The sequence below is a fragment of the Channa argus genome, chromosome 22, assembly GCF_033026475.1.
Source record: "Channa argus isolate prfri chromosome 22, Channa argus male v1.0, whole genome shotgun sequence".
In the NCBI taxonomy this organism is placed as follows: Eukaryota; Metazoa; Chordata; class Actinopteri; order Anabantiformes; family Channidae; genus Channa; species Channa argus.
Window position 1 is genome coordinate 3,007,150 of NC_090218.1, and position 25,194 is coordinate 3,032,343.

General features: G+C 39.3%; 1 protein-coding gene across 5 annotated transcripts in view; it reads right to left on the minus strand.

Annotated features, from left to right (window-relative positions):
• The window catches only part of zbtb16a (zinc finger and BTB domain containing 16a), a 128,852-nt gene that overhangs the window by 75,903 nt on the left and 27,755 nt on the right, over positions 1–25,194 (minus strand). For all 5 annotated transcript variants that reach the window (XR_010912158.1, XR_010912157.1, XM_067492520.1 and 2 more), the window contains exon 3: positions 2,631–2,728. Coding sequence is in view for 3 of the 5 variants with exons in the window: in XM_067492520.1 (XP_067348621.1) it covers positions 2,631–2,728 (98 nt within the window). In the remaining 2 variants the exon portion in view is untranslated. The remainder of the gene's footprint in view (positions 1–2,630; positions 2,729–25,194) is intronic.

The window sequence follows — 25,194 nt, forward strand, 5'->3', positions numbered from 1 at the left end:
GTTACTATTACAAATATTATGACTAATACAATAATAACTTCCCAGCGTCGGTAAAACATCAACTATTAGTTTATGCATGGCTGACTTGAATCCACGTCAGCAGCCAGAGAATGGCTCTTTAAGGCTAATCTCCACTGGAGCGTGCAGAGAGCTGCACACATATTTGAGGAACAGGCAAATGTCTGAGCACAAGATTACCTTGACTCACCCTCAGCTTCTAGTTTATCATAACTCCTGACTTCAAGAAAACTGACTTCATGCCTACTTGTGCCACTGAAGACAAGATGTCACGGACAAGACACATACACACAGCCAGCTCTAAGACATATGTACAATTAAAATTCCCAAACAAAACAATATACCATTTGTGTGTGTGTGTGTGTGTGTGTGTGTGTGTGTGTATGTGTGTGTGTGTGAGCGAGAGAGAGAGAGTGAGACACAGAAATACAGAGCTCTTTTTGCCCTGCTTCGACAAGTGAGTGAGAAGGGGCACATATATTTGCAGCAGAGGTTGTGAAAACGGGGTGTAATTTAAAAATAAACAATGAATATTTCCTTGGAGCAATTTTGTTTTTGACATGCTGAGTTGTGTGCTGAGCCAATTCACTGGCGCAGCATGAGTTTGTCATTCATCTTTTTCACAACGTAGCAGGAGTGTCAGCATCCATCTCAGTCTTTGTTTAAAATTTGTTGAGATACAAACAAACAAATGATCCAGGCAATTATCGTTTCCTGCCTACTGACAGTAGTTGGCTGGAGGAGTGGGGAGGTGTTTGTATGCCCATCATTGCCAAGTATAAAAATCAGATCACTTAATGTATTTAACAAAAAAATAAAAATAAAGCAAAACAATTTGATATTGGCTCAGTCTCTTTGAGCCAAAATCAACACACACATTTAGAGTTTTGTGTGTGCAGATGGGGTTCCCTCAGAGGTCCCATGGCTTTTACAGTGTCTCAATAAACCATCTGCACTTAGGGCCTTAGGACTGAAACACTCTTTGCTGACTATAAAAGACGGTGAATGTCATTAAAGCAGCACTGTGCTAAGTAGGCTCAGAGCACAGGAACTGCTTGTACATGTGTGCGTGTCTGTGTGTGTGTGTCTGTGTGTGTGTCTGTGTGTGTGTTTGAGGGTGGGTGCAATAGTGTCAGGCTGGACCAATCAATGCATTCAGTGTTCTGCCTTGCATGGCCCTTCAGACCTCTAAAGTGATAGAGGTGTTGAATGACTGGATGATGATGTGCAGGCACCTCTTGGGTTAAGTTTCCCAGAGTTGCTCAGCTTTACTGGGCTGAACAGTTAATACACAAGTCACTGAAACTGTGATATGCACTATATTCACATATTCAAAACTAGTAAATGTATAAATGGATAAACTGTCAAAATGTGTGTTTTTGTAACTGGTTAAGTCTACTTTGGTTATAAACAAAAAGTCCTATAACCTAATAACCTAAATACTGACAGGATTTTTGTCTTACCCTCTCATTCAATCGACAGGACTGTTAATTGAATTACTGTCCCCATAAGGAGAGGCAGGGGTCTATTTAAAAATTGCAATATTTTTGGTGCAAGACACCAAAAGGGTGGATACGGTCACATAAATGGCATCAAAATAAAAACTGTTTCATAGTAGTTTTTTCAGTCCAAAATGCTGAATTAACACTATGCAAACACAGTAAGTTGTTTAAGGATAGGTACAAAAACATCAGGTTTAGGTTATATTAAGGTTAGGTACTAAACAAACATGGTTGTATGTCGTTAAAATGCCAAGAAAAAAAAAAACCTTACTTTTCCTTTAATTAGCTGATTTGTCACATTGTGTAAATCACACGATTTATTATAAAGTATGGGATTTGTTACAACAACTTGCTTCACACTGGACTCAAATTCCAGGCTTCTGCAGTAAAATCTGGAATCTCCTTTGTTGATCCATACAACCACCCAACCCCCTACCGGCAAAATAATCTGTGGCTAAATACTAGTTGACTTTGTCACAGTGTTACATTACATCTCTTTATAGAGATATTACAGTGAAAGATATACAGGTATATCTTTGATACAGGTAATCAAACCATTTGCTTCAGTAATCCACAACTTGGCATAGATAATAACACCCATCAGTCGCTTTCTACTATCAATTGTAAATCCAGTAGCAATAAGGATGCATGGATAATACTGATTCTTGTATGGGGTTTATGGTTTTTGCAACTTTGCAAATTGTGTTCCTATGCAATAAACTGCAAATACAAATATATTTTTCTTGGAAACAAAACAGTGGGTGGATTATGTTCTGAGGCAACATATCTTTTTACTGAATTAAGCAGTCAACAGGAGGTATTTGGGGTGGATGTAGGTTGTACAAAGCATAAGACTGTCAGACCACAGATCCAGAGTTAGACTCCAGAGTGTGTGGTTACTTTTAGAAAAAAATAGCACTTTGTTTAGGGTTGGGGGTAGATTGTGGTTTCTGTTAAGTTAATAAAACACATTCTATGTATAAACATAGAAAACATAATCCAATTGCAATTACATTCCTAACAGAATGTATTTCAGTTTGCAAATAAGTTGTGTAGATATGCCATTTTTAGAAGACACAGTCTGGTTTTGAGTTTGTTTGATTTCTTTACCTGAATGAGACAGCAAGTGCATCCGTAAACGGAGGCTGTCTAGGAAGCTCTTCCCACACAGCTCACAGCCGTAGGTCTTCATACCACTGTGCATTTTCCTGTTGGCAAAGAGCAAAGGGAACACTTTACTGTGTGGACTATGCTGGTAATAAAGTCAGGTTTGAGCAGGCAAAGCTTAATGTGCATGTGTCACTGAAATAGATGTGTGTGTCTCTAAGAAAGTGGCGCTTATACAGCTCATAACTAATGACTTCGAGCATAGGAAAGGTTTGGCCTTTTGCAGTTTGAGAAAAAAAAAACGTCACACTCCATCGATCACAACATAAGCACCAACAATAGCCATCAGTGTAACAAGCCATCCAACTACCACACGCATTCTTTGGCAGGAATCGCCAGACCATGACTTGGTGCTGTAAATCAGAAGATGCTGTTCAAGCAGAGGCATTATCAACTCCCTACATCTCAAGTGCTTGAGATGGATAAGGTGCAATAATGGAAATTAGAATGATTTATCCAGGTGAAGACATAGAATGGAGCTCTTTGCATTATAAACAATTAATGGGCCATTTTTCACTCTTGCTTTCTAAACCATAAGCTGATCTGTGGCTTGAGGCAAAATCAGATCTACAATTAATTGTTTTTTCTTAACGAATGTACAGGCATTAGGATCTAAAATAGGTTAAGTGCACAAGGTCAGACAAGACTAAGGGTCAATATTTGATTATGTGGTAAAGGCCTTGAGGTTAGGTAACTAAATAAGACCTGACAACATAAAGTCTAAGCTCACAACTCTTTCTGTTACGAAATCCTCAAAGACCCTATGGCTCAGTACAAAGCATATTATTCTTGAGAGATATCTGAAAGTGCTCTAAAGCAATTAAGGTGACACGAATTGCCAAACAACTGCCACAGTGCCTTAAGCCTCCCGAGAACTTCAAATACCTCACCTTGAGAAAGGTACACAGAGGCACACACACCCATGTTTGTAATGACTGTTTGTCAAGTTGGTGCCATTTCAGATTTGGCACATTTATTGTCTCAAAACCATTGCTCTTTCATACGTCTTTGGTAGGGATAAGGTAATAGGGCTTTGTTTCTTTAGATTATCTGAGTTTTATTAAACACTTGAAAAGCTGAAAACATATGTGCACATATGCAGAGTGGATGATTTTATACTCAGGTGTATGCTCCTGGCAGACAAGACAATGTCAAACAGATTTCATAGTCTCCGTCAGCGAGTCAGGTGGCGCAGACTGATCAGCCGAGTGCATTCTTGGGGAAACAATGCCCTTGATAAGAGATCCGCTCAACTTGGGCAAGATGACAGCCATCCATCTTAGCATCTCTCAGCAAAGCCACAGAGGAGGAGGTGGTGCCACTCTTCCAAAACATGACTGATTGATGTCAGATGTCGAATGCAAATTGATTTACAGCTCTCTTTTGTGCCTCAAGAGGAGTAGCGAGAGACAGAGTGGGGATGAGACCGAGACAGACAGGGAGAGATTATAGTGTGTCCTATGGCTGCAGGAGTTATTAAGCGATGACGTATAGTACGACTTCAGTGACGATTAATTGTTGCAAACCATCACTGAAACCTTAAAAGAAAACTGGTGAGAATCTGAAATGCAGGATGTTGATTAAGTCATGTTAGCCATCGTGACCTGCAAAGCCTCACCCTTAACTGTTTCGGTTTACGTAGATAACTTGTCAAAGACCTTAAAGGAGACAAATACAGCCAACAACAAAATGCGCAAAGGAATGGAATGGATTTTTTTCCTTTAATGATTATAGTCAATGTGCTCACGCACTCTCACACTGAGGAGGGGAAAACACACACAAGTGGTAAACCACAACACAACGCACAGAGAGCACAAAGCCTTTCAAAGGCCTTTTGTGTCCCTGTTCAATCTGACCATTGTGCCCCCCAGACAGAGCACTGATAAGGTATGGATGGACTTATTAAAGCCACTTGAAGTGGAAGCAATGCCATGTATTTTCACCTTAAATGTAGTGCTGATCATTAAAGTGCAGTGTGTATGTCCCCAGTTGAAAGTGTGTTGAATTTCACTGCAATAGCTATCACTACCCACTGAAACAGCACATTAATTGATGTTCAACAGATTGCTAACAGCACATGTTGTAGTAAATTAGTCTTTTAAAGGTTTAGCACTCTGAGAAGCTTGTCCACTTGAAGAACTAATGAAGACCTACTTATTTAGGCATTTCAGTCGACAGGGCGCGGCGCTTCCCTTACTTTTTTTATGAAGTTATTAAAATCCATAAGGCTGCTTCAAGAATGGTACCACCTTGGTAGATAAGATGATAAAGGCCAGTGACCTGTATCCAGCATGCTTGGTTTTTACAGCTTTTTATAAGACAAATTTCCCATAAATCAGGTTTAGTACATTGGTTTTAACAAAGCTATGAGCGCTGCAAACAGAGCTCATTCACAGCCAAACTTGAGCGAAGTCAGTACCTACAAAGACTAACCAAAATTAGAAACTGTGGCTGTATGAGTCACATTTGATGCTCTGGGGCCAGAGCACAGGAAAGTGTGCTAACATTGTTAAAGTTCCCCGAGCCTGATTATAAATAAAGAGGCAATTACAAATGTGCATCTTTGGACCAAACACTTACTATTACCTATGTCTTACTTACACAGATATTGACTGGTCTAATGATATAATGTAAGTAAAAACAGATATATTTTTGGGTTACAATAGAATAATATTAGCATTTTAGGTATCGTTTGTTTAGTGTTGTTTGTCAACTTTATTGTGTTGTAAAAATTGTCTTCACTTTTAACACCATCACGTAACAGCACTATAAGAACAAGTTTAAAATTTGTAACAGAATATAAACTATAACATGCTTTGAAATGCTTTGTGTTCCTAAGCAGGGCTAATAATATACTGTAATTCAGCTTCAACAGAGTTTAATGATATGTAAAAGGGTACTAAAATATTGTCTCAGCTCAGTGATTTAGCTCAGATAGACCTCCCCCCCCCCCCCCCCCCCACACACACACACACACACACACACACACACACACACTCTCTCTCTCTCAAATCCCATCTTAACTGTCTGCTTTCATGTTGTGTTCTGAAATAGATGATGAGGTGTGTGTGTGTGTGTTTGTGTGTGTGGTGGGTGGGAGCTTACGGAGGGAGGGGAGGAGGGTGATTTAAAACAGACTGACTGTAGCCATTAAGGAAGTTCACATAAAACTCTCTCAGGCCATTTACTCAGTTAATAATCGACTTTGTCCAACAGTCACTTTTGACAAAGGCAATAAATTTTAAATTTATGTCAACAAAACATATGCTGATCACCTCGTGCGGTGTGCTTTCTCGTAAAAATCAGCTCAACCAAGAGCTGTCTGAGTGCATGTGCATGTGTGTTTGAAATGTGAGTCGATTATGGGCCTGTGTTATTGAGCCGTAACAGCTTGCCTGGTGTAATTCATAAGTTTTTTTCCCCCCATTTAGCCGCTGGACTTGGCTGGCTATATATCATAACTAGCACAGCATTTCTTGAAATAAAGGCTCACAGTTAAAAAAAAGTTAAACTGAGGTGATCTACTGATACTACACTCTACAACAAAAATAACTTAAAGACCTCAGCGGCCCTTTGATGGCTTTTACTCATCCAGATTTCATATGACCGGGCTTTGACAGAAGCACTGGAACTTCTGCCAAACCTCATTAAATCAAATGACTGCTTGAAACTCATGCTGATGCCCTCTCCAGCTCACATCAACATTTTATATCACGACATCCAAACTATTAGACAAAAAAGGGCCATGCTTGATGACTTGCACTTATTTCTCATTGCTTGCCTAAAATCTATTTCTCCCTCAGCAGCTTTGAGTGTTGCTTTCCATCGTCATTTATCCCCTCCATCTTTTATTTTTCTATTTTTCTTCCATCCCCTGTTCCTAAAGGGAGCTATAAAACAACCTGAAACAATGCTTGTAAATGAAAGCTTGGGATAAAGAGGAATAGGGGGTTAGAATGGAGAGAAGAAAACACTATAAGATAAAGGGCGGCAATTGATAAGCACTGGTATTGAGGAAAGGCTGTGTGGTGTGTGTCTGTGTGTGTGTGACTGTTTGTTCATTAGTTCTTTGGGTCAGATGAAAAAGAACTGATAATTGGAGGATGGAGGGCCACTGAAAAGAGCTTAGACTTAAATAGCAAAGGGATGGTGGGCATCTGAGACATTTGTCAAGGAAATTTACTTCAATTGCTCACATTAGCTATTAGCTTAGCACAAAATACAAATTTTAGTCTTCATGTCTTCCCAAAATCGGTGCATTATTTAAACAATAATAATAACAATTATGTTATCATATTAGCAACGGATTAAATTGTTATAGATGACAAAAAAGGATCATTTTTAAAATCATCATCTTTCTCTACAGAGCCACAAACGACAACCACATAGAGAGCAGGTATTTTTGTTTCTAAGTAAATGGTTTGACATTCTCAGGGTAATAGGTAAAATAAGTAAATAGTTGGTGAAAGTAGTTGGAAATACTGTAATAGACAGAGAGATTTTTCTTTTCTTTTTTTGGTTAAGCAGGGGGATATTTTATATGGGCAGATACACCACTATGAATAAATGCTAATCTTGCACTGTCTGTAACTGATATACCAAAAAGCAGCTGTTTGCTAACCACCTCATAAAATGAGATTTCAAAGATGACAACATTTCATTTGTCTGTTTAATTTGTTTTGCTGTTCAAAATCAAATGAATATAACTTATAATCTATAAAACAATGAATTGAATGTTAAAACTAGACACTGCGCCTTTGAGTATCTTAAAGCTTATACCAGACATTCTGCCATTTCCACACGTTTAATCCCGAGGAAAAATAGGTCAAATATATGTGCGAGTTAAATGTATCTCCACTACTCCTACATTTATAATCTTTTTACTATACACTAATTCTAATGCTCTAACTAATGAACCAGTTCACACATTTCAACACATATTTCATGTTTTTAGACCAGGCACCAAAGCTCAGGAATACATTTGCTAAAAATCATGTTTCTTCTGAATGTTCTCAGTAAATCTAATGTTTTACACCTGAGGTACTATATTCAATTCTGTGTATATACACCTGTATGTTTATTCATTTAGGTTTTAATATATTTTTTTTTTCATTACAGATGTATTTGAGTAAGCTTTGAGCTAGGTTCCTGTAATATTCTACCGCTGTTGACTTTATTTACATATCTAAGCTGGTGAATGCTGATGTAATTAGGTTATAGGACTACAGATAAACTTAGCTTTTTGGTTATTCTGTCATCTTTTCTGATATGTACTTAATATGTGCTATACACTAAACCAAGTCTATGTAACAATAAGCACTGAAATCTCAGGGGCAGTGTAAATATATACTAAAACACTAGAGTGATTAATACAGAGATGCAATGGACATTTGTACATTATAGTAAGTAAATAACAATGTATACTTATTCCAATAGTCCAGTTAGAAAAATAACTTTAGAGTAGATCTAGAAAAAAATTTAAAAATGAGCTGCAAACAACCACACAGCAAAATTGTAAGTCAGTAACCGAGCATGTAACATGACGTTAATAGCTACCACAGGTCAATAAGCATTGTATCACAAACACAGGTCAATAAAACAATTTGAGTTTTAAAAAAAATATTAAGTGGGATAATGCACTCAGAAGTAAGAGCCTAACCACTGGTACATCCATTTGGGGATAAAAGCACAGGGTGGAAGGGGACCACTGCCGCACACACAAGTCCCTGTCATGGTGAACAAAGCCGCAATGATGCATGACGCGATTCAGTGACACTTTGGTGGCTGATCCTAATGTGGCCATAAGTGGCGCAGTGTGCCGCCACCACCTTATTTTGGTTTCCTGACAGAGAGAGATAGAGAGGAGGGAAAAGGGACTTTTTTCCAGCTGGAATTTCCAGTCCATTAGGAGGCTGACCATGTCATACAGACAAACATGCTGGGAGAAGAAAGAGGGTGAGAGCTGAATAGTGATGGTCAATGCAACAAAAGGATCCTGATGAGGAAAATAAATAAAAAACGATGGAAAAATAAGCTATTTTTTGCAGTCGTCCAAGGCTCACTGAGATTTAATGTATATATCCTGTCTAGTGAGACACCATGTGTGGTTAACATTTGCATGGCTCTATTATGTGGCACTCGGAAAAAGCAGGTGAAAAAGCTCCTTTTCTGTCATTTTATCCCTGCTTTTAAGCCTCCCCAATTCCATTGCTCTCCCACCCCCACCCCACCTCCCTGTCTTTGCTCAATCAAAATGTATCAGGCGGGCTGGCGTAACACCGGTCGGCGTGGGCTGTTTATCCTGAGTCCTCCTGCACATATCAATGACTTGGCCCCCGTTGTCCCCCGTCGGGGAGACGTTCATATAAATTCAAGCCACACACGCGATCGCAGAGGCGCTCGTGTTGAGCATAGATGAGTAGAAGGGCAAGAGGAAAAGAGGAGAGACAGAAGGATGGAGAGGGAAAAGCGCCTCAGCCTTTCATCCTCACTGGGTTATTTATAATATCAGAGACGCAATCAACCCAAATTTGCCCTTAGGGCATCTCAAAAGAAAAAAAAAAAAAAAAAGGCCAACATCCCCGAGGTATAAAAAATAAGAAGAATTAACACTAAACGTATTTTCTTGCTCGAATGACTCTTCCTGTGTCAACCAATCAGAAACCTTTATGTCACCTGTAATCCTGGTGCCATCCGTTGGTGGTGTTATGAAGTATCACTTTACACAACTTTTGTCAAAATATAATCAGTGCAATTTTGATAATGAATATAAATTTGACAGCAGGCTGTGAGGAGTTAGATTGATGATATCTACAAGTTTCATTAAAATCCAATCAATCAGTCATAACAGAGTAAGTCCACAAGAGGTGTCCTAACCTACAGTACGAATTAATGTACTGCACAGAGACCTGATGGTGTTACATATAGCTTAAAGGTTCTACATGAAGAATTTTGTGTCTCCAATAAATCCTGTCTGTTCCCTTCTCCAACATCATCATATCATTCACTACCCAATGCTACCTGAGATGGTGATAAAAGAGCAGAACCACTACGTGTTCGGATCTGAGCAAACTACTGCTGAGTTGAAACAAAGCAGTTTGAATAGGATGTTGTGAGCAAAGCTCTGCATTATTTAACACAGCCATGTGTTCTTCTTAAAGCTGAGAATTTGGACTAGAGAATTTGAAAAGCAAATATGTCAGCATGTTTTAAAAGCCTCTAAAGCACCTTTTAGACACAAAAGACAGAAAATTGTCAGCTTCATTTATCCATTACAGTTTTTGTCACTGAGACATACAGAAAGTGTCTGTAACATAAATGTTCCTTATAACTTTATTCAGACATGACAGAAGCTACAATCCTCGCTCATAACTGACATCTGGTAAACAAGTGGCAGAAGTGGGAACATGAGAGAATAGCAGTGAAGGAAATAAAAGAAGAAAAGTGGTGGCAGGCTGAATCAGTGAGGGATTTAAAAAATATGTATATATTGGCATCCAAGCCTTAATTAAAGACCATTGTGCAGGGACGCTCATCCTGCTTCTCACATCGAATCCCCTAAAACTGAATTGTCATGAATTGCATCATTTATTAGAAGAAATGCTGCTCTTTTGTACAACCCTGGCAGTGCACAAATGTAGAGTTTCAAGATGTTAAGTTAGGACTCACATTTATTTCCTACTAACTTTCATATGTTGTGTGTAATAATAATACATTTGCCAACACAGATAATTTAACCTTGCCTGCAAAGAGGAAAACATTTTTATATACTGATCCACTAGATAACAGAGTGACATCAGGCCCTCTAAGTAAACCCGAGTTAAGAAATGGATCTTACAAAAGTAAAAAATGAACCTACAGACTTGAAAACTAACTTCAAACCTTTGTCCTATTTCCTGGTGAAAAATGCGGCACAGAAGCTGCTGGAAGTCGTATACACTGTGTCACTTCTCAACTTTGTTTATGACAATTTTACAGAAGCCTTACAATTAATGAAACAATGCAAAACGTAACAACTTGTGTCACAGCTGTGTCAGAGCACAAGTCACTTTACATTTCCTGCAATTATCACCACCCAGGCATGAGTCCTCCCTAAGCACATCTGGTTAGAAGAGTGTCAGCTCTCAGGTAAGAGAGGGGGAATAATCCGAGAAACTTCAAATTGTGCTTCCTGGGCAGTAAGAAACTATTTCAACCAAATCCCAGTCAGATACCTGGATTCCCCCAAAGCTTAGAAGGTAGGATTCACTCGCTAATACCCTCAGCATTACCCAGGGAGTCATTTCAACTACTCCACAGTCCTACTCAGTGCAAAGTGTCTTCTCCATTTTACAAAGCTGTTTTATTCAATAAGAGTTAACAGTGAGTGAATATGACCTAGAGCTGTTCAAATTATCAAAATGTTTACAGATAAAAATGCTTAAAAAGACTGTTTAAGAAAACCTCTTAGCAAGTCATAGAAATTCAGACTACTAAGGGTGTTGTATTCAAACTCGCCAGCGGCCTACTTGACAGCAGATTATTCAAAGAGAGCAGTTTCTGTAGGTGAGCGAAGTCATTAACACAGTCGACCAAACTGAAAAAAGAAAATATAAAACTGTTCACAACAGTTGGTGCCACTGGATGTGTTTTGGTTATCAGCCAGCTAACATTCAAAAGATTTTACTTTAGAAAAAAAAAAAAAACAAACATAGACATTTTTACAATTTGATGAATTAAATTGAGCCACTTCACTTTTTATTTTGTCTTTGACTAATGAACCTAACCCAAAAACATACTGTAAAAAAATAAAATAAAATAATACAGCAAATGAATAGAGCTGGTTACTGGGTGGCTCTGGCCCCTGACTGTGTGGTGGTTCAGAGCAGCACAGAGGTGTGACTGCGTATGTGCAGCTCCCTGTAGTTTCTCCCCCAAGTCATTACTATAAATGACAGTGTGCTCTTAGTCAACCAGCCTGGTTAAATAAGGATTAGAGGATAAGAAGAAAATAAGTCCACACTTTTGAGGGCAGCAAATGGGGTTTGCAAAGTCTGCAACCAAAAGTAGAATCTTAACTTGCCTGCGAATAATATGACATCCCCAGTCCCCCCTGTGTCATAACTCTTTTTTTCCCCCTCAACTAGACCTAAAGTCACTTTCACTGAAGTGTTGGAACGGTGGGAACAAAGACGAGGGAGAGTGTCTAAGATCACATGTATAAAGCATTTCTGTTAAAGCCCATCTCTGAGACAAACATCAGCCCCGCTGCTCCCTCATCCCCTTGCTTCTCTTTTGGTTTGTGCATCAAAAGAGCCTGCCGTCTGAAAATAGCACGTCAACATTTCTGTTTCGTCTTGTTGTTTCTTTCTTTTTTTATTCTCGACAATGTTGGCAGTTTGCTAGATTCCTGTTTTTCCTCTGCTCCCGCTTTCTTGATCTGTTAGAGGTTACAGCGCATCAAGTGAGGCGGTTGGCTCATGCATGTGTGTGCAGTAGCAGAGCTTTGGTGGTCTATAAAAAGCAGCCAGACAAAGTCTTCCCTCTCTCCTCATGCATTATGCATTGGCATCACCTTCCATCAAGTGGCAGAAAAACCTCAAAGATGTCTAACTTTAGCTCCCATTCTGAAAGCCAAACAGAGAAGGAGATGTGTTATTTTGACTGCCACAGTCGAGCTAAGCACCTGTTACATCAATAAAAGCTGCATTTCGCAACAAGAACGACGACAACGACAACCTGTGTGATGGTGCAGCACTCACAAAAAAGCAGTTAAATGCAGATAGTAGCAGGGTGTATGTGAATGGGGAGGTGGGGAGTTCAGATTAGATGATGCGGGACCAAAATGTGACCTTGTGGAGAAGTTTAGTTTTACTACAATGAAATTATCTCCCAATGCAAGAACTAATTGTGAAAACATTTCTTTGAGTATTTAATTGTTCTTCTTTTGGTTCTGAACATATTATTAAGGTACCTTGGAGCTTATTGTACCTTACTGAAACTCAGAAAAATCAAGTACATGATCGGAAAATCTGTTCTAAATCTCTGTTAGTGTGCATCATTACTATGACACCTGCGGATCTTTTTTTTTTATTCTCTTTTGCATTATTTTCTTCTTTCTATCCTATCCTATCCTAAAAATAAAACAACATTCCACAGAGTTATAATTTTAATTTAGACTAATGCATTATAAAAAAGTGTGGATTGCATAGATAATTAATAGTCTAACTAAAAGGTTATGTAACTGTGATTGTGAATACTACTGTTGACCAGATGTTGCTTACCTCAGAAAATACAGGCACACTGTCAATATTCTGTCAGCAGTAGAGTCCCCACTCCACAATGTGACTCAGAGCTCAGAGAGGGACTACTTTTTCCAGCCAGCTCAATCCAGAGTGGACCGATTGGCAAGGTGATTATTTTGGTATTTGGACACAGTTCTCAAACTGTTATGCAATGCCTCTAAGATTGATTTACTGTACTGATTCACTTCATAATGCAGGAGAGATCACATTCTGGGAAACAGATAGTGGCGGGCAAATGTGTTTGTTACTCCGTGTGTGTGTGTGCTCGCGGATTTGGGTTTTGAGTGCCTATCCATGAAAAATACCACAAATGAGATTAGTAGCAGGAACGATGCATCTATGCTGAAATAAATGTATTTAAAAAGAAAAAAGGAAACATTGCAGGGCCTTATTTTGACACTCGAGATAGCCTCACGCAGGTTGTTTTGATGTGTCTGACCTCACGAACGTGTGTGTGTGTGTGTGTGTGTGTGTGTGTGTGTGTGTGTGTGTGTGTGTGTGTGTGTGTGTGTGTGTGTGTGTGTGTGTGTGTGTGTGTAGGGGCTTGGGGAGGTTCAGGTGGCAGTGCTGGCGCTAGGCCATCTGCACTGTCATTCACCACACGTCCGCCTTCCAAGAGTTGCACAGCACCCACGGGCGTCCCAAACAGCCCCAGCCGGAGCTCTGCGGGGCTGCAGTAAACAAGTCGCTCTCATCTCAGAGAGAACATGTGTGTGTGTACCTGTGTGTGCGCCCGTTTGGGTGAAGGAGTGATCATCTGCTCTGTTACTGTACACACATTGCCTGATATTAGTGTTTGTTTCCTTTTCTATGGAGACAGTATTCCACCTAGATGTGCATGTTAGGTACATATGTTATTTACTAGTTCAAAGCACATACAGTATAAACATGTGTTTAATTATACACTTCCTGTGTATCAGTATATATGCAATCTCTGTGTAGCTACAGTATATATGGAGAGAACAACATGAGATACTGCTTATGTATACAAGTGCATTATTTGCCTTTTATATCTGGCATAATGTTACAGAAAGCATGGAAGATATTAGGCCTACAATCGGGAAAAACAATTTATTATATATTTTTAGGTGTAGTTTCTTTTCATTTATTTCCCCCTTGGTTGATTTGCTAATTGACAGAAGATAAACTGATGGTGATTTGGATTTTGTCAACTAGAAAGAATTTATTTTGGGAAATTAAATTGTTGCTAGCAAGAATATTATTTATTTTCATTAAGTTGCAAACTAAATAATCATTTAAATATAAATAATATATTTATTGAGCAATGAAAGTACTATTTATTTATTTTTTTGTAGTTTGTAGTCCTATTTTGTTTATTGAGCATAAATATTATTCTGGAACAAACAAAGAAACTCAAACTTCCTTCATCGTATGAAATTTAAAAAAAAGATGTTATAATTATGGGAAAAGAAATGCATTAAATATGACTTATAACAGACTACGCCAACCCAATGGAAGCTTAGAGATAATTTAGCGTGACAATTGCTCCTATTTCTGGCAGGCCCCTAATATTCCCTGAGGTTCCTAAACCTGACTTTGAGAATCATTGGTGTTTATTACATAACCAGAGTGTGCTCTGTTCTTACTTATACCTGATGTCACTTTTTTGCCACTGCTACAAGGCTGCCTCCTTTCTATTTCATCAAATCTGACCTAGAATGTGTAGTTAACTATGGATAAACACATTCCCTGTGACACAGCTTATGTTATTACCTTCATCTCTGCACAGAACCCTATTAAAGGGAGAAAACTTCAGCGAGTGAGTATGACAGCTGAACAGCAGCCAGTGAATGGAGTGGGCGGTCTGTGCCAAGAATTTCTGTCTGCTTGAATCAGTGCCTTTGCCTGCACAGTGGAGGGTCATGTGAGAGTTTGTGTGTATGAAATATAGCTAATAACAGAGCAAACTGTGGCTTTTTTTCTGTGGTTTTTATTCCACCAGTGCTGCATTGTGCTGGACCAGTACATGTTGCCTGGTGGCAGTCCAGTTAATGATATTGGTGTTGAGCAGAAAGCAGAAAATCATATTGAGTATTACTTATGCATCAGGTAAAATGTTTCCAGAAAGCAAGTGTAAGAGCTTTTGATGCTGCCAGGCACTAAATTTAAGACCAATTTAAAAACAAAGCTGTGAAAGCAGACATTTTCTAATGTTGTTAAGCTGTAAGTGAACAGAAAGAGAAGATTACCAGCAGGTGAAAGTAAAGGGAGCATGATGTGGTGCTGGGTTAGAGGAAGGAAAGAATACATAGTGTCTCCTTAAGTACAGAGACACAAGACACTCGTCACTTCTGTAAAGGCATTTAAAAGATTAATTATTTTACTGAACTTAAATGATGTTAAGCACCCATCAACACATTATATTGGATCTGTGTCACTCCTATGTACACAGAGGAAGGAAAGACAAGAGCTCCAACAAGAAAAGAGGGAGTGGGGGAAAATATACTGTGAGAGCAAAAGGATAAAATATGTGCTGACAGCTTTTTGGCCAGAGGGCTAGAACACTGAAATAGTAGCGTCTGGGTGTCAGGCTGGGGTCGTTCCCTTCACTCGAGAGCAGACTTTCCCCGACCCTGGCTAGGAAAAACATCACACACCACTACAGTCAACTGATAATGTAGTATCTGACAGAAAATGTACTAACTTGTCAAAATGTGACACTAATGCACCTTGGAATGAGTTGAAACTGCGTGAGGAGCTGTCAGTTAAATCAAAACATTTTATTTATCACATTACGCTGCAAATGTTTATCAAGAATACTGAATTAACATTAGCAGCAGGATTAATAAAAACTAATTATTAGTGAATTGTGGGTTGAGAGCATTAGTAAATAACAATATTTCATACAACTTATGAATTGATGCCATGATAATTTCGACAATATATTATTCTATTGATTGCTGGAAGGTCTTTGCTGTGGTGTGATGGTTTGGACTGGCTGTGTGTGTGTTTCTTTACAACAGGTTAGAGAAAGCATAAAGGAAAAAAATCAATATGACTGCTAATGCTGTGACTCACCAGGCATTGGGGTGTGTGTGTGTGTGTGTGTGTGTGTGTGTGTGTGTGTGTGTGTGTGTGTGTGTGTGTGTGTGTGTGTGTGTGCGTGCGTGTGCGTGTGTGTGTGTGTGTGTAAGGTTACATAGGGGCAGTGTGGGGTGCAGACGGAGAAAAGGATGGCGATCTAATCACCAAACAGGACATTTAAATGTTGGAACAATCAGTGTGTTTGTGTGCATCTCTACGAATCTGCAGCAGGTGAAACAAACCAAAAACGTTTTTCAAGAATGTCCACAATGATCTGAACCGGCCTTCAATTCCCTACAATCCCCCAAATCCCTTGATGCAGAGAGCATGAACTCAGTGTTGTTAGAGGTAGCTAAAGTGATTTTAGAACATCACTTGAAACGGAAGAAGCCAGCAAACACCAAAATAGGAGACTGCTCACGAAAAACACACTAAACTGCCTGTCAGACACTTCAGAAATGAAAGATTATGCAAATATACCACAGATCCACAAGGTGCTTATCTAGGGCGTAGGTTGTCTGTCATATGGCTTTAAAAATAAGTAATTTCTGTCAAATATGTCACAATGGCAACTTTGTACTACTCAAAGGCCAAATTTAGGAAATGTTAGGGCCCTGCCACCTCTCAGTTTAGCTTCGGTTTATTGCATAGCCACAGCTGAATCAAAATCAAATGAAAATTTTGGCTTTAAGAGCTACAAGAAGACAAACCAGGACACACACTTTTTTTTTTTTTTTCGGGTTTTTCAGTAAGAAACTCCCATTTTCTCTTCCAGCACAGCGAATCAAACAGCTGCTCAGAAAATGTCCCAACCTACTTGAACAGAGTGGGCATCTTAGCGTGTCTCATGGTTGGTTAAATATTTGCCAGCTGGGGTGCTTTTCTTTGCTTTATGTGTGTGTGTGTGTGTGTGTGTGTGTGTGTGTGTGTGTGTGTGTGTGTGTGTGTGTGTGTGTGTGTGTGTGTGTGTGTGTGTGTGTGTGTGTGTATGTGTATGTGTATGTGTGTGTGTTTGGCCCGCTTGTCATGAAAAGCACAGTTCAGGTGCTGAATCAATCATACATGTAGATAGAATCCAATAAGCATGGAGCGAGACTGCAGCTGGGGTCTACAGTGACAAGAGACAGAAAGAAAGCAACCATGCCCATGTTGGCACTGCTCGCTCTATCGCCCTGTCTCAGCAGATGCCATGTTACAGAGAGGGTAATTAATAGCCCAGTGGGGCCTGCTTGTGAATCGCCGAGATACCCTCTTACACACACACACACACACGCACGCACAAATAATGTCTCCATTTGCCCCCCGGAGCAGCTTTGTGCCAACTAGCCTTCACCTCATTATGCCAATCATATCGACCAAGGGGTGTGGAGGTTTTTGTTTTTTTTTTGGGGGTGTGGGGGAAGCAGAGAAGGGAGGGAACAAGCTGTCATTTCTCATTCGGCCTCACTCACTTTCACTGTCCATGTGTTCATTATAAAGAAAGATTTGATCTTAATGAGAACGTCATCGCACTTAGCTGTCATGAAATGGCCAAAGCACAGGGTTTTTTTCCTCCCAGAATGTACTTTGGTTTGGTAATGAGCCACTCACCACTCCTCTTCTTCCAAGAAGCTAAAATGTTGGATTTACCAGCTGCCAGTTCTGAGCCACACACCCTGAGCTGCAGCTGAGTTTTCATAGTTCACTTTGCCTTTCCCCTCCAAACTGCACACGATAAACTATTTACAGTCTGGCTGCCAGCAAATGACTTTAAAACAATAACAGAGATTTGAAGTGGCAACAATTTCATGACTGAAGCTTTGTCACGTCGACTTAATCTTTACTTTTAGACTGTTAGTGCAAAAGTCCCCCAGCCACTTGGAATTTCAATGCTGGCAGCTCACATAGTTTTATTAATATTAATATTTTTGCAGCCTGCCAATAGTTTCACATATAAAGTTTTGGTTTGGCTGGTGCTTTTTAGAGGATGCAGGCTGTTTACATAGCACACTGTTGAATGCACTTTGTATTCCTGAGGATCTTTTCCTGGGAATTCTAGATAAGAGATAAGTAGTCAGCAGCATTTTAACTCAAACTGTGATTCAGACTGCTGTATTCACTAAAGCTCATTTTGTAATTGTAACAGTATTTCATAGAACAGGGGCTAGATTTCAAAGTAGCACAAATCAATATTTTTACATCAATTTGTTTATTGAATCCCTTACAACAAACACAGTGTTACATTTCCAGAATTTGTGATGTTGTGTAAAATGTAAATAATGAGAATGCAATGATTTCAAGTCATTTCATTGTAAGCAGTTCAAGGGAAGTGTTGAAACTGAAAAATTTAATTGTTTTTTAAAATAATATATAATAATAAAGTATATAATAATGTAGAAGAATCTCATGCCAGTAACACATGCTCAGGGACAGGGGCATGTTTACTACTGTGTTGCATTATGGGAACTGGGGAGACCAATTGCTTTAATTTTGAAAGCACTTTTCCCAATTCTTTTTTGGCACAGGATTTCTCAGGTTCTCTGTGTTGCTCTTTTTATATTCATAATCCATAATACTTGCTGCCAATTAACCTTATTAGTTGTGAGATGTGGCACAAGATGTTTTTTGGTTTGTTTTGTTTTTTAAGTTTTTTGTTTTGTTGGCCCTGTCTCAATATTTTCAGAAGTGTTGCTGCATTCATATGGACATATATAAAAAAGAAATTATATTTTAAAACTGTCTTTGTTTTATGTAAATTCAGAAATGTGCTTCAACTGATCTGTAAATTACTGTATGATGTTTTCGTTCCCATTTTACACAGCATCCCAACTTTTCTGGAAATAGGGTTTACACATTTACTTTTATTAAAATTAGAATTTAACAAACTGTGATCCATTGTGAACAGACTCATAGCCAGCTATTGTTGCAGAGGGTGGTGGAGACCAAAACAGAACCAAATCAAGATTGAATTTGATCAGACAATAAAATGAAAAATCACTGTTTCTATAAATTTTTTTGGTTCGTTTGCCCCTTTGCAGCCTTAAAAATGTGGTTTGATTTTGGTTAATTAGAATACATAATTGTGATTAAAGCCCTGTGTAACAGGTAATAAACAGATGTCTGGAGTTAACATGCAGTTTATACTACAGTCATTGGAGGGCGCTCTATGACGCTGTGCAGTAGTTCTTATGCATGTTCACGTCCATGCATGTTATCTCCAGAGCAGAACATGGAGAGAAATGACTTGACTACGCAATCGTTCAGCATGTCAGAAGCTTCTAGAAAATCGCTAGACCTTCTTAAATCTGATCTCTACCGGAAGCCTGTGGATTATTTTGAACCTGCGTTTTTTCTTTGAACTAATGCGAATCGCTAGTTTTTTTTTTTTTTCATGAAATCTGAAACTAATTCAAAGAAGAGTTCATCAAGAGACACCAAGCAGGATTTCATCTTCAGAACGAGGAAGGAAATATTTTTCTTGCTCAACGTCACCTTTGAAATGGCAACCAGAACACGGAACTTAAACTGGAGAATTGAACTGTGGACTTAAAGACAACAAAGGGAACTGCTGGAAAATCCTTGTTGGATTGTTGTTCTGTAATATTGTTATAAATTTTGGCACCCTTCTGTTATAACCATCTTGGCTGTGTGTCAATTGCCCTTGTGTCGAAACGTGGAGGAGAGCGACCTGTACACAAAAATAGCTTATAGTCCATTTTACAGTTACACATGGATTAACAGTAATTATTTGTTATTTCTCATTTGAAAATTCGAGGGCGAAAAAGGCTGAGCAAAACCCACCATTCGTTCTAGGTTTTTCCTTTAACCGTGTTTTGGACGTTGTAGCTCGTTACTCGGTATATTCACCATCAGCACTACAAAGAACTAAGCACCTTGACCTGCCATCTTTAGGCTGCTGGGGAGGTATAAGGAGATGTACTTAGTAGCAGCCAGCCTTTGCAGTCCCTTGGTGTCAGGACAGTGTTTAGGCTGTTTCAGTAAACTGCATCAGTGCATTTCATCCCCTGTAGCCCCATTGAAATCAGCTTCTTAACAAACACATCTTCATCCTCTTATTTTGTCGCTGACCCACTCCTCCACCCAGTCCTATTTCCCCCTCACACCCAGTGCCACCACCAAACTCCCCGTGTGTTACCTGAGACAAGCAATTTACCTTTTTTGTTGTTTGCCTGACCTAGAGAAAACAATTTCAGAGGGGTCTTCCTGCTCTCTTAACAGCCCTTCGTTTGAACAGGTAAAGGCGACTGGCGTGCCACAATGGCTTTTTTTTTTTTGCTTCTTGAAGATGAATTGGCGAGCTGTCAGCTTCAGACAGGCCGAGTAGCAGTGTTTCTGTAATGGGACACTGGAAGTGTCTTTGATTAATGGAAGAGCCATACTGAGCTGTTAGGGAACCCGCTGTGGCCCAGTGAGAGCGATTGAGCGGCGGATACATGCCGACAGATGTGCAAGAGAGCGCGGGCCTCGATACCAGCAGTGGAGGAAGGAAAAAAAGAGCAGGACTATGAGGAAGAGAGGATAGAAAACAGTTGTCTGCCTGGCTTTAAGGCACGGAGCCTGTATTCACATCTTCTTCACATCATATTGATTGATTTAGATTTGAATTTTATCAATTGCTTTGCTGCAGAGCTACTGTACTTGTGCTTGCTGGATGGAGCTCTGCAATCCAGTTATTTGATTCTTGAAATTAAATAAATGCCAGCAAAAAATGAAAGACTTTAATTTAGCAAAAAGAATTTCGTGACAAATACGTGGTTTTAGCATAAAACAAACAAAGGGTATATGAGAGTCTTAAATGTGGCTGTAATAACACATGCTCCCAGAATTGATCAGGGAGAAATATCAAAACAGTTCAGACATTTTCATCCATGGCTGGAAGGCTGTAAATTCGACTTGCTTTCATCCTTTTTGGCAGAGTTCTACTGAGAGCAGCCCTGCAAAGCCACAAAGCTGCAGTCAGGGGACACCAGCCGTCCTCTGACTTATGGAGAAACCCTCAAAGCCAAAGTCAAAAAAGAAGTCCTTTTAAAACTGCAGCAGGGACACTAGCATCACATGTCACAGACTCTCTTCGTCTATTCTGGTTAGAGAAAGAGTGAGATGGGTCCTTTCTTCTCATCTAAAATTTTGTCGTCTTTTTTCCTGCAGCTGGTAAACAAAACAAGAAAAGGACAAGACTACTCATGTAGAAAACACAGAAATATTATTTTATTTCCCTGTTATCGACCAGAAACCTATCATTGCTGGGAGAACAGACATGAGAGCACAGAACTGCTATGTAAACAGGCTGAGTGTCTAAATTCCTCCGCGTACAAATATGTCAGAATAAACACTTATCTTTGAGAACAGCTAAATACACTTCTGTGGAATTTTTCCCCCTCACAAAAGATAGCAAAATATAAATACCCATGTTTTAAATGCACACTGATAAAAAAGGAACGAAATCATCCATCCATGAAGACTACTGTTTACAAGCCTGCTGGAACAGAGGGTTCCAGGCCATGCTCTTGCCGCTTTTTGTTTGGAATAATGCTTGTTTATTGGAATTGAGGCATTGCTGTGTTTTAAATGGAAGGAGCAGCATTTTACAAGGTAATTAGTCAGGCTATAATCCAACACTCAGTTTCTCTCTCTCTCACACAGACACACACACACACGCACACACACCCTTCCCCAGAACACTTCATTCTAATACCATCTTGTAAAAAGCCACTTTTGTCACCCTTAATTCTGCCTGAAATGTATCATGCACAAACCTGTAGGAGAAGGATGAAAATACTCCTAACTTAGAGAGCAACAACAGGTAGCTGCATTTTAAGGTGGTATGACACTTTCCTATAATTTTTCTTTAAGTCCTCTTCCTGCTGCAACCTCATTATCAGCTCTAACAAGGATTGAGAGGATTTTAGGTGAGGGCTATTGTGGGGGTTGGGGATGGGTGTTTATGTTGGCCCTTGTTTCCAGGGTCGGGAACTGTCCCAAGGGAGCACATTCCTCACCCAGTGCACAACTAAAGGTATGTGAACCATCTGGACAAAGCCATGGGCCACAATAGCCCTACACAGGACCATCCATGTGGTCCAACTGCCAATCAGCGCTCTCACACTGTCGGCTTTTTTTTTTTCCTGGCACTGTAGGCATGAAGCTAGATATCCATCGGCTCAACTATGGGCCAGCCATCACTTCAACTGTGTGTGTTCCATGGTTCCTTCATCCCGGTGAATGGAGCCATTTGTGAGGCCCACTAAGATGCCCCCATAACTGTGTGGATGCAAAGAACTAAGGTTGCCTAAGGTCAACATATCATTAGCTGTGGGGTCAATGAGACGATTGTTTCCTTACTTTATCGCCATCTCACTCCTGCTTGCAAAAGTGGCATGCATGCCTGCAATAAATGCACAGTGACAAATCAAATGCCTGTTCACAATTTTCTTGTGTTGTCAAATGCTAATTTTAATTGATATCCTTACTACTTAACTAAAATGTAAAAGATATCTGGCCAAGCTTGGGCAGGGAAAAAAAAAGAAGAAAAATCACAATGCTGCAGTTTTGGAACCGAATACTGTGAATTTAGGGCAGTTGGGTGTCTGTCTTAAACCAACCAAAAAAGGACTCCAGCACTCCAAGCTGTGTTGCTCTCCCCCATAGCCCAAACAACACGAGGCAAACATATTTCAATAAAATGTCAAAAGGGAATATATATATATATATATAAAAAAGTTTTTTTCACGTAGCACCCCATTCGACCTAAAACAATCCATTTTGCAAAGCATAATATAGTGACTTCTAAACTCTGAACTAGATTTTCTCACAGATCCAGACATATATCAGTCCAGATTGATTTGACTAATGCAGGCATGATGCTCAAGTCAATTTAAATTGTCTGGTAAATAATTTTCATATCATACAGTAATGAATGGAAAACAATGTAACTGTTACATAACATTAACAATGGTTAATGTTACTGCTGCTATTAATATTATCATCATGTGGTTTCATTTAATTTGCACTTCTTACAATTTGCATTGTAGTTACTGCTTGAACATTCATGTCTGTTCCACATAAGTCATTATTGCCCTTTGCACATACAGTTGTACATAGTCCATACTTCTATTCCTATTACAACTATTATTATCTAGTTTATTTGTTTTTTAACTGATTTTATTTGGCATTCACTGTGAACAGCAAAGGAAGAATTTCATTGTACAGGGAAACATGTTTTCCTCATGTGCACATGACAATTAATGCTTTGATTTATGACTATCTAAAGCAGAGCAAAAAACAAATCTATGGCTTGCACTGCATGGAAAATGTCGAGCAAAACAATGTGTGCATGTATTATTTTGTAGTTTCAAAAGCTATAATACATAGTGTTGGTTTAACATTGCAAATACAGAAACAGTGTCTCCAGAGCATTGATTTACGTGGTGGCAGAGGAACCATCATTACTGGGTCCAGTCTGATTGTTAGTTCACAGAGGGCTGCTTCAGACGGTTGGATGAGTGCTGTAGTGGAGCTGAGTGGCCTGCTTAGATAGAGAGCAGAGATGGAGGATCGAGGCAGCAGCACGGCAGCTGTGTCTAATAAAGAAACTGAATTTGATAATCAGCTAAGACAGTCAATTTGCTAATAAGGGATTCTAATTAATAAATCAATATGAATTTGGTGGGAGCAGGCGCCATTGTCAAGAGCGGTCAAGTGTAGTTTGCTTTGCCTCTCTTTCTCCCCTGCTCATTGCTTAACACATAAGTTGATTTCAATTTCATTTGGCACTTGGCAAATTTTCTCACTGCAAAGGAAGTGGGGATGGCAATTAAGTCTGAGTGAGTGCAGAAAATCTGGTCGCATGCATGATGATGATGTTACTGCTCTTCTTGACAACAATATCTGCAACTTTGTATTTTTTTTGTCCTTTTGACTTTTGAGTTCAGAGTCACAACAGCGGATAATTTTGTCTGCATGTTGATTTGGCACGTTTTTTTTTTTTGTTTTTTGTTTTTTGTTTTGTACGCCGGATGCCCTTCCTGACGCAAGCCTCCATAATTTCCGTCGGGCTTGGGAACGGTAGAAACTGGGGATGGGATGGGATTTTGAGGGTTCAGTCTCTTGCCCAAGGACACTTTGACATGTGGTCGGGAAGATCGGGAAACATATTATTTAAGCAATAACTGACACTTCCCTTCCTACCATATTGCTAAACCATGCATGTGAGTAGGGCAAACACCAACCAGACAGTGGTGGAAAAAGACAACTTTTTTTTATACTTTAGATAAGTATTTCTCTTTATACTTGCACATGATTAAATTCCAGAGTTAAAATATTGTGCTTTTTACATCACTACATTTATCTGATAGATACAGTACATTAACTACTGTGGTTACTAAGCAGCTATACTTTTTACATCTTGAAGGAAGCATTTCCTTTGTTTAAACCAGTACTTTTCCAAGTGCTTTCCACAAACACTGCGCTCATTGTTCCCAACAGTACAATGACTCCCGTGCCTTGAATTGTCCTTTTGATGGAACAAAGTATATTTTAATTGCTCTCCTGGAGAAATTTCCAGTGCCAAAAAGTGTTGATGGGCCTCTTCTAAGCTCTGACAGTGTTGACTTTAACACCTTCAGACTTCAATGAACACCGAGACTTTTGCTGTACAGTCCACTTGTCTTTCTGTGTGTGTTTAGGATGATGTGGAAGTTCCTTATGTTGAAGGCCCTCTAGGCGGAAGCCACAACCTCCCCCCACATTTTTCGTAGAGCAAATGGTTTCAGCGTAATGGAAACGAGAGCCAATGCACAGATAAAAACTAAGACCCTATCGTGTTTTTTAATTCAGTCTTATTTTATGATATTCATTGAGCCTTTGTTTGTAACACATTAACTCCTCTTTGCATTGGTGATACCAGTGTTGCATAAATCGTGCATAGTGTGTTATTTTTCCCATTGTTTTGTTTATTGATTTACCTTCCACTTTAAAACAATCTAAGATTACCAATGTTTATCAGGTATTTTTCATGCAAAGTTTTGGGCCATTTTGTAAGCAATAGTTTTTGGGGTTTTTTTGCATGATGGCGCCTGTAGAGGTTGATTTTACGGAGTGCCCTTTGCATTTTACAATCAGTCACTGAAACACCAATTTCCAAGGATGATTCTTTTGCCAAGTAAGAAGCACTCAGTCTT